The sequence below is a fragment of the Astatotilapia calliptera genome, chromosome 16, assembly GCF_964374335.1.
Source record: "Astatotilapia calliptera chromosome 16, fAstCal68.1, whole genome shotgun sequence".
NCBI classification, from domain to species: domain Eukaryota; kingdom Metazoa; phylum Chordata; class Actinopteri; order Cichliformes; family Cichlidae; genus Astatotilapia; species Astatotilapia calliptera.
Window position 1 is genome coordinate 23,524,137 of NC_137437.1, and position 9,714 is coordinate 23,533,850.

Here is a 9,714-nt window from a genome sequence, read left to right on the forward strand (position 1 = left end):
GAAGCGGCATGGAAATTATGAAAGTTTGCACTTCTTGTTGAGCAGGACAGCCAGTTTGTGACGGTGTTGCTTTGCTCCCCAGGATCGCAGTGTTTTCTGTGTCTGTACTGCACGACGAGAGGATCGTCGTGGTGGCAGAGCAGAGGCCAGACGCCTCAGAGGAAGACAGCTTCCAGTGGATGAGCCGTGTCCTCCAGGTCCTCAATATTTTTTGTTTTGATTTGGTTTATTTTTGAATTTACATGTTTATAAAATAATAAATGAATCTCAAACTTTACCAAAAAAAATATAAAGCAGGCACTGTAAAAGTCGTCACTTGACAGCTTTGTGTAACCTCGCTGTTTGTTTTCAGGCCATAGACAGCATCCATCAGGTTGGGGTGTACTGCCTGGCTCTGGTACCTGCTAACACGCTTCCTAAGGCTCCCCTCGGCGGCATCCATATATCTGAGACCAAGCAGCGCTTCCTGGAGGGTGCTTTACACCCCTGCAATGTCCTTATGTGCCCTCACACATGCGTCACTAACCTGCCCAAGCCGAGACAGAAACAGCCAGGTAGACCACAAGACACCTCACTCTGAGATCAAAAACACAACAATAATCATTCCAATATGTTTGCCTTAAAATGATTTTTGGTGCTAACTTCACTGAGATGTATGATGATGATGCTTTGGTTGTGCTGGACAGAGGTTGGTCCTGCTTCTATGATAGTGGGCAACCTGGTGGCAGGCAAGAGGATAGCACAAGCCTGCGGGAGAGACTTGGGACAGCTGGAGGACAATGACCAGGCACGTAAGGTAGATAGTCATCCTCATTTCATCCATGCCACACCTTTTCTCACACACTGCAGACACAGGTAAGGATCCACACCTGAGGGAGAAATCTGAGTCTAGATTTATGTGCTCTTCAGTTGGTTGGACAACCTCAGTCAGGAAATTGAACAGCACGGATGTTACAAAGACGAGTTGCCTGGATCCAGCCACTCTTACTAGATTGTATGATGTCATCTCAACAAGAACAAATTAAGTTGCTGAATTTCATGCAGATGCTACATGATTTAATTACGTTCACCATAGAAACATGGAATTATTTAGTTCAAATTACAAGTCTGGATCTTGTGCATGTAACAACCACCCAATTTCATTTTTTTGAGTCGACTCGCTAAATTCAGAAGATCACATTAGATGTCAAACCACAGGAAAATCACTGGGGTTACAAGAGGCAGACAACCACATCACGTGTATGCTGTTACTATTTCTTATGGTTTAACTTGTCAAGGACAACAACATAAAGCATCATCAAGCATAGCTTTCCTACTTTTGTTAAGACTGTATTGACAGATTAATGCCATGGTGGTTCGTGCTGTTGCCTCAGAGCAAGAAGATCCTGGGTTCAAATCCACAATGTGGCAAAGTTTGCAGTGGGTTCTCTCTGCGTATTCTGGTTTCCTCCACAGTTAAAAGTCATGCAGTTGTAAGGGTAGCTGGTTATTCTAAATTACCCAAATGTGTTGAAGTGCAAATGGTTGTTTGTCTCTGTATGATAGACTAGTGACCTGTCCAGTCTGTACCCTGCTCCTGTTACCCTATCACTTCCACAGCCCAGATAAAGATAAGAAGATGGGTGGATTGGAAGTTGCTGTAAAACAAATTTTTTTGTTGAACATTATGTAATATGAATACAACATGTACTACAGACATAAGTTACATTTCATTCATTCAACAAGATTATCATTGGTGTAAGAAACAAATATTTTACTAGTTCATGTGACAAGACTGACTTTTGATGTGCCAAAGTGTTTAAACAATATAAGATGAATTTAAATAAATTTAATTAGACTAACGTGGTGCAAACATGTTGATTGAACAAAAGTCAAATTAATTGAATGTTAATGTTAATATTATGTTAAACCTACACACATATATCGTGTTGACACAACACAACCAAGATGGATTAATATAACATGATTTGTTTAGATGGAATATAAGTGGCAAGATAAAATTACCTTCATCCAATGAATTATTTTTTTGAGTGTACATGCAACTGAGAGATGGCCTTCCCTTCTGCAAAAAACACAGGCATCACATAACTCAGATTGTTTTCCCATCATGCATTACACCTTTTTGCCTTTTGATCATCATCTGCACATGTGCTCTACCCCTTAAATGTTTCTTATTCATGTGCAAAAACAGCCTTGTCCCATTATGCAACAATATTTAACACCATTTATTAAGTGAGACAAGATATTTTTTGATTTATTGATTTATTGATTAACATTCAAATTCAAATCTCAGTGAAAACAGTGAAAAAAAAACAAAAAAAAAAACAAACAAACAGTGAAAACAGAACAAAAATCTACCATAAAGAAAGAAAGCATGAGACAAGGCTAATCAAAAGGTATTGGCTGAAGCATTTGCTTATTACGCCAACCGTTTTCACAAAATATCTTTTTGTATGCAGCTCCTGCACACAGGGCTTGAAGAAAAATAATAAAACAAAGCAAAAACCAAACAAACAAACAAAGAAAAAAAAAAAAACAAAGAAAAAAAAAACTTTCCACCTTAGATAAGTAACTACATCAAAGCAAAAGAATCAAGAGGTTGTTTTTTTTTTTCTCCTTTTTGCTCTTTTCATTCTTGATTTCTATATTTTTCTATTACTCTATTTTTAAACATGTTTTTAAACAAGGAAAATGAACTACACCTTTTTAAATCACTGTCATAACTATTCCACAGGTTAACTCCTATTTCTGTGTGACACTTTGATATCTTTGTAGTTAATTTTGTGTTTTCTTCCTTTAGTTCCTCTACATTCAGGATGTGCTACAGTGGAGAGCTCAGGCCACTCCAGACCATCCTCTGTTTCTGGTTCTCAATGCTAAGGTATTGTCTGTACTGGGGTTTGACTTAAGAAAGATCAAATACGATCGATAGAAAGATCTCTAAATAGAATGTGGTTTTGAAGGTAGTAACACTGATGTGTTATTACAGTAAATTTCCTTGAAATTCAGTTTAAAACCTTTTTACAAAAAAGATTGTTGTCTCAGGTTTATCTGTTACCCTGATTCAGTTAAATTAAGTGAGTCATGAATAAAGATACTTCATTAAAGTGATGCAAAACTCCTGCAACTCAAGTTTTCATAAGAGGAAAGAAAAAAAGTTGTAATGCAAAGTTAGCTTGTTAGACATTTGTGGACTGATAAATCTTGATAATGGTGAATTAAATAAAGAGAACGGTGCAGATATATGTTACTCTTGTGCTTTCTCGTCAGGGCACAGTGTCCAGCTCAGCTTCCTGTCTGCAGCTGCACAAGCGAGCAGAGCGAGTGGCAGCAGCTCTGATGGGACGCCTGAACACTGGAGACCACGTGGCACTTGTCTATCCGCCAGGTAAAAAAACAAACATCTGCTGCCCTGTGCTTCTTGGCCTTTTAAAACATCCTCACTCCATTGGGTTTAAGAGAAAAAAATATATAAACAAACATTATGTGCAGGAATTGACCTGATTGCCACTTTCTACGGCTGCCTGTACGCTGGCTGTGTGCCGGTCACCGTCAGACCGCCGCATCCACAGAACCTGGCCACCACTCTGCCCACCGTCAAAATGATCGTTGAGGTAACGCAGAGGCTGTTTGGGGACACATCAAGTGCTTATGGCAGTCAATGTGGATTGTATGCATTAAAAAATACATTAAAGTCAGTGATCTTCAGATGTATCTGTGCTCTGTTAGCGACGCTTTACTGTCTAATAGAAAACAGTGTGAACAGCAACACAACATATGTAGTTAGATTCTACTATCTGTGGTAAAGGTCAGCAAGTCAGTGTGCATCCTGACAACCCAAGCAATAACGAAGCTGCTGAAATCCAAAGAAGCTGCTGCTGCTGTGGACATCAAGAGCTGGCCCACCGTGCTGGACACTGGTAATTTATGTACACACACTCAAATGCTTAATATCAATTTCTGCAGTGAATGTTCTCCTAATTCGCTCGTTCTTCATCCTACAGATGATCTCCCCAGGAAGAAGAGCCCCCAGATGTACAAGCCCCCAACCCCAGAGATGCTGGCTTACCTGGACTTCAGTGTGTCCACGACAGGCATCCTGGCAGGGGTCAAAGTATGTTGAAGGAACTGTCTGGTTCAGTAGATTCACATGTTGCCATCATATTGCCTCTTTTTGTTCCTGTTAATGCACACCCTGAAATGGAGGGGTAGGATGTTCCAGAGCTGGAACTGAAAACGCTTATGAAGTTCTAGGTGGGATCTTGGGACTACGAAGAGCTGTTGGTCCAGTGACCTAAGCAAATGACCTGAGACGACCACCACGTGAGAGTGATGGGGATAATCTGAGGCTAGCCCATTAAGGCACTCATGAATAAGATTTTACAATTAATCCTGTTACAAACAGATATCAAGTGTATCATTATCAGAAAAGGTGGCAAATGCTTATCTTTAGACATATATATCAGGAGACTAATTTCCCCCTTTAAAACCCCTTTTCCCAGGATGTTAGTACCTATCAGACATGTAACTAACTACAACAATCTACTCAAGAGGCAATAAAAAACATTTGATCTTTTGAAGGGTATATAAAGAAAGTAAGGTTTGAAGTCCTTGATTTTAAGCACTTTTCTTGCATTCAGTGTCAGGTCGCAGGACATTTTAACATTAGCTGTACCTCTTGTTCACACTTAATTTGGAAAAACTGGATTCAGATACTTGCCTATAAATGAAATGAACTACAAAAAAAAAACTATGAAGTCCTATTTGACAGATTTGCAAGTCTAATTAAAAAGAGGAACAAACGGCATGTTTGACTGGGTGAACTTCAGCACGTTCTGGAGTTATGATTGATTTTATGGGACAACAGTAAAGGCTTAAAAGGTTCTTAGTCTGCTGTGAAGTAATGAATCCCTGAATGTTACTGCAGCGCCCAGTCTTTTCTTTTTTTATATCATATTGTCTCTTCTAGATGTCTCATGCTGCCACCAGTGCCTTGTGTCGCTCCATTAAGCTGCAGTGTGAGCTCTACCCATCCCGGCAGATCGCCATCTGTCTGGACCCGTACTGCGGCCTGGGCTTTGCTCTCTGGTGCCTGTGCAGGTAGGGGCTCTCAACAAACGACCACCAGTAACATTTGAAAATCTGGACACAGATTATTATCTTTTCTTTCTGTGGATTCCTGTTTACTCTCTCGCCTGCATCTTCTTGTTTCAGTGTGTACTCGGGCCATCAGTCGATCCTGGTTCCACCGCTGGAGTTGGAGAGCAACGCATCTCTGTGGCTTGCAGCCGTCAGCCAGTACAAAGTGCGCGTCACGTTCTGCTCGTACTCAGTCATGGAGATGTGCACCAAAGGACTGGGTTCACAGACAGAAGCACTGCGGGTCAGTTTGTCTCTTCAGCTGTTGAACAGTGTCACTGCGGGGAAACAACAAACCACAGCGTTTTTCTTGCACAAAATTGAAGTGATTCTCTTCAAATAGTCCTTTTCCCTGCGGTGCTGTTGCACCAGCGCCATAATTATCAAGACAAAGTGAGGGTACTCAATGGTGAAGCACTTCACTGCTCCGTGTCTGCCTGCTGATTACTGTCTGCAGCACTTAAGACTGGTCTGTCTATGATCTAATAGATGCCTAATAAAAATAATTATTAATATTAGAACACAGAAACGATTTTTCTCCTTTTTTCTGCAAAGACCAAAATAATCTTATCACTCTCAAGTTCGTAGGTTTCGCTGATGCTGATCTTTTTTTTCCCCCATATCCAGCTGAGAAATGTGAACCTGTCCTGTGTGCGTACCTGCATGGTGGTAGCAGAGGAAAGGCCCCGCATAGCCCTCACTCAGTCCTTCTCGAAGATCTTCAAAGACCTGGGGCTTTCACCGAGAGCTGTGAGCACCACCTTCGGCTGCAGGGTGAACGTAGCGATCTGTTTGCAGGTAGGCCCACTGGTCAAGGAAAATTAGAAGCGAAAGGGGGAGGGCTGGGAAAAGTTCAGAATGAATGAATGTCAGTGTTTTAGAGCCAAAGCAGGCCATGAATCTGGGCAAAGATTCATGGCAAAGATGTTAATGAAATTCTTGTGCGGTGTCGGTTTGACAGCACTTCATAAAAGCATGAATGTTAGTGATGTTGAACTTGGAAAGTTTGTGGATGCTTGCATTAGCTGAGAAGAATAAAAGACAACAAGATGTAATTATTGATGTATCGATGTAAAGAAACTGAAAAAGTTAATTAGAATTCATCATAAATCCATCAAAAATTAAGATTCGATTAGAAAACTGCTACGCAGTCCAGTTGTTTTTTGTCTCTGCAGACAGCTTTGTTTATTTTATCTCTAACCGATGGATTTCATTTCCTCGTTTATTTAACTGGCTGGTTATTTTTTCTAGCTCCTGCAGTGCAGCTCTGTACACACCCTGAAACACAAGCCAAAACACTTTAACTGGAAAAAATGGGGCATTTAAAACTTTTTATTAAATAAAACTATTTTATTAGATAATTAAAGCGTGAAATACAAGACCTTGATTTACCAGCTCACTGCATGTTAAGGAAGAGTTTAGAAAGTGCAATGGTTCATCTTACATTTAGTTCCAGTTTATAAAAACTGTGAAATAAGTCGTGTTTTGACTTTGACTTTTGTCAGTTTTTGGTCTTGTTCTTTTGTTTTATAGTTTTATTTATTTTTTTCAGTCCCTGATGATTTATGTATGTGTCTGAGTGTGTATGAGAGTTGCCCACGTATCTGAATACATACACGTATATCTCTTTATTTATCTGTCCTGCCCTGTCCTGTCAGCCCAACAGGTTAGGGAAACTGGCTGAGCAGGTACTGTGTGATAAGAGTGGCTGTTTGCTCTGCTGCTTGGTCTGTTTCTGTGTGTTCACGTTTGTCATTTATTTTGCATGAAGTTTTGTCATGCTTAGCCACAGTTCACTATTTTTTTCAGCACTTAGCTCGTTTTTTTTCCTCTTCCCGATGAGCTTCAGCTTCTGTATCGCTATTTATTTCAGCCGAGTCCTGCTTCTATCAGCTGGCTCCTGATCATTGCTCTACAGCAGGTTTAGATACATGATCCACACATAATACAATGAGCTGGCTGCATGAACTCTGCTGCGACTCAGTAAATTAGGGTATAATCAGTAGAGTTTATGTCGTACTTTCATACTTCAATCCACAATATTATACAAACTAACAGGGCATAATTGTTTGTGTGTCTTTTTATTCAGTTTTTAGGATATATAAATGTTTTTCAGCTTTTTGAACATATTTAAAATTTACCATATTTTGTTTTTATCTTGTTTTCAGTATATAGACTAATGAATTACTTATGTATGTTCTGAGGAACCTTTATGTTACTGACAGGTGGTCGTTCAGGTAGACGTGCTCTGCTTAGTAAACTGAATCCTGCTTTCTGTGTTTGGCTGTGACTCACAGACCTCGGTGCAGCGACTCATTGCTGGCTTGTGCTCTGGCTGTAGACTGGCAAAGCGAGTGATGGAAAACATAACTTGTTGTGACCAGTCTCACAGCAGTAATGATGACAAATCCCACACAAAGGGATCTATATCTGACAGCTGTAATCAGCACTTGAAAAATGAATCACTTAGAATTCAGCTGCACTGAAGTACTTTGATTTTTAATCAAAACAAATGATGTTTAGACTTTGTTGAGTCATTTTTTATAAGCATTATTATTTAGAATTTAAATAAATGTTCCAGGTTTTCCCACAGAGCAGGTGATGGAGGTATTTGTGTTTACATGGCCCAGGTTTTGCCAGAGTCCTAACTATCGCAGCCTGGCTGGTTGGCTTCTGGCTGCCCCTTGCTTTGTCAGCAGTAGTTTCATAATCAGCTTCCAAACCCCACTCCACTTAAGCAACATGCAGCGTTAATGCCACAGCTGTAGCACATAGGTTATTGGCTCATATCTGGATCTGCTTGTTTCTTTCTTTTTTCCCCAGGGTACAGCTGGACCAGATCCAACCACAGTTTATGTGGACATGAGAGCACTACGGCACGATAGGTGGGAACACTGTGACAGTATGCATTCATATACATGCATTTAAAACATGACCCGACTTTGAACTAATTAGTACTCAAAGTTTTTTTCTTTCCTTTATTTACGTGTCATATTTACAAAAACAGTGGATATGACGTTGCTCACTTTGTCTTTTCAGGGTTCGCCTGGTTGAGAGAGGGTCACCGCACAGCCTGCCACTGATGGAGTCTGGAAAGGTACGGCCTAATTTAAAACTAAGAACTGAAACACAGCAACATAGTGTGTAATGCTGCTGCTTCCAGGGCTTTTTTTGTTAATTTGAGTCCTGGCTGTCTGCTGCTGTAGATCCTCCCTGGAGTAAAAGTCATCATTGCAAACACGGAGACTAAAGGACCCTTGGGAGACTCCCATCTAGGAGAGGTGAGTTGGTTTTTAAGAGAGCAGAGCTGTCAGTCAGTCAGTCACTCTTCTGTGTGCTTAAAGGGAACCTGTTGTGCTTGTTTCCATCTCCAGATTTGGATTTGGATTTGGATGATTCACAGTTTAAAATAATCCATATTTATCTTATACTAGACCTTGTTGAAGTCCCTCAGTCCATCCACTCTCTAAGGCAACCTCTAGACAATAAGAAAAACCACTTATTATTCAGTCCCCTTTAAAGCAGGTTACAGTCGCTTTCTGCAATAACCTAAAAACATCTTAGAGTTAAGGTGTTTTGTTTTTTTATTTTTAGCAGCAGAATTCATTCAGCACAGTAGAAGCAAATGTCTATTTACATATCAGTGCTGCTTTTTAAAACATCTTGCTGAAATTTGTGTAAAAGCTACACAAAGTGACCTTTTAGGCTGAACAGCAGTTCAATGTTAATGTGATTAATTTACTTGGCTTTTGTTTTTTTTGGAACAAGTTTGCAGGGTTCTTTCAGCTTCTCCCTTATTTCAAGAGGTCACCACAACAAATAGATCTGTATGTTGATTTGGCACCGATTTTATACTTGATACCCTTTAATGGGATCAGCATGAGGAATACGCAGCTTGTGACTCATCATATTGGGTTTGTAGCGCTTCAGAACTTTGACCAGAAGAAAGAGCAAAGTGTGTGCTTCTGAATGTAACAGTCACCAATTGTAACTAATATGTGTATCAGATCTGGGTGAGCAGTCCCCACAATGCCACAGGATACTACACAGTTTATGGGGAGGAGGCGCTGCATGCTGACCACTTCAACACCAAGCTGAGCTTCGGGGACACTCAGACAGTCTGGGCAAGGACCGGCTACCTGGGCTTCCTGCGGCGCACTGAGCTGACCGATGCCAGCGGAGGTGAGTGACCAATGCTTAGTCTAACTTAAAGTCTGCAATCTTTCCACGGAAAGCTAATTTAAGTATTTTCTAGTATCAAAACGTAAACTGAACAGTCTGACTGTGGGTGTTTGTGTGTCTCAGAGCGTCACGACGCCCTCTATGTGGTGGGCTCTCTTGATGAGACTCTGGAGCTGAGGGGGATGAGGTATCACCCAATTGACATCGAGACCTCTGTTATCCGTTCTCACAAGAGCATAGCTGAATGGTGAGAAACCTACAACACCTTTAGTCGCTAGTTGTCAATATGACAACAGAGATTTATTTACTTGATCAATTTTAAAAATGACGAAGAAATATGAATTCTACATGACTTCTCTGTATTTACTTTCATCCACCATCCTCCTCCTCCTC

At 40.5% G+C, this 9,714-nt stretch overlaps 1 protein-coding gene across 9 annotated transcripts in view; it reads left to right on the forward strand.

The window, feature by feature from the left end:
* dip2a (DIP2 acetate--CoA ligase A) overlaps positions 1–9,714 on the forward strand; it is a 92,030-nt gene that overhangs the window by 80,298 nt on the left and 2,018 nt on the right. For 4 of the 9 annotated variants that reach the window (XM_080290894.1, XM_080290898.1, XM_080290899.1 and 1 more), the window contains 17 exons: positions 83–197; positions 353–554; positions 687–796; positions 2,801–2,881; positions 3,271–3,388; positions 3,493–3,614; positions 3,809–3,920; positions 4,005–4,114; positions 4,970–5,100; positions 5,215–5,383; positions 5,767–5,937; positions 6,798–6,827; positions 7,963–8,024; positions 8,179–8,236; positions 8,346–8,420; positions 9,147–9,321; positions 9,445–9,568. In XM_080290894.1, the coding sequence (XP_080147020.1) occupies positions 83–197; positions 353–554; positions 687–796; positions 2,801–2,881; positions 3,271–3,388; positions 3,493–3,614; positions 3,809–3,920; positions 4,005–4,114; positions 4,970–5,100; positions 5,215–5,383; positions 5,767–5,937; positions 6,798–6,827; positions 7,963–8,024; positions 8,179–8,236; positions 8,346–8,420; positions 9,147–9,321; positions 9,445–9,568 (1,965 nt within the window). The remainder of the gene's footprint in view (positions 1–82; positions 198–352; positions 555–686; positions 797–2,800; positions 2,882–3,270; positions 3,389–3,492; positions 3,615–3,808; positions 3,921–4,004; positions 4,115–4,969; positions 5,101–5,214; positions 5,384–5,766; positions 5,938–6,797; positions 6,828–7,962; positions 8,025–8,178; positions 8,237–8,345; positions 8,421–9,146; positions 9,322–9,444; positions 9,569–9,714) is intronic. The other 5 variants (XM_080290896.1, XM_026145867.2, XM_080290897.1 and 2 more) reach the window with 3 other exon arrangements.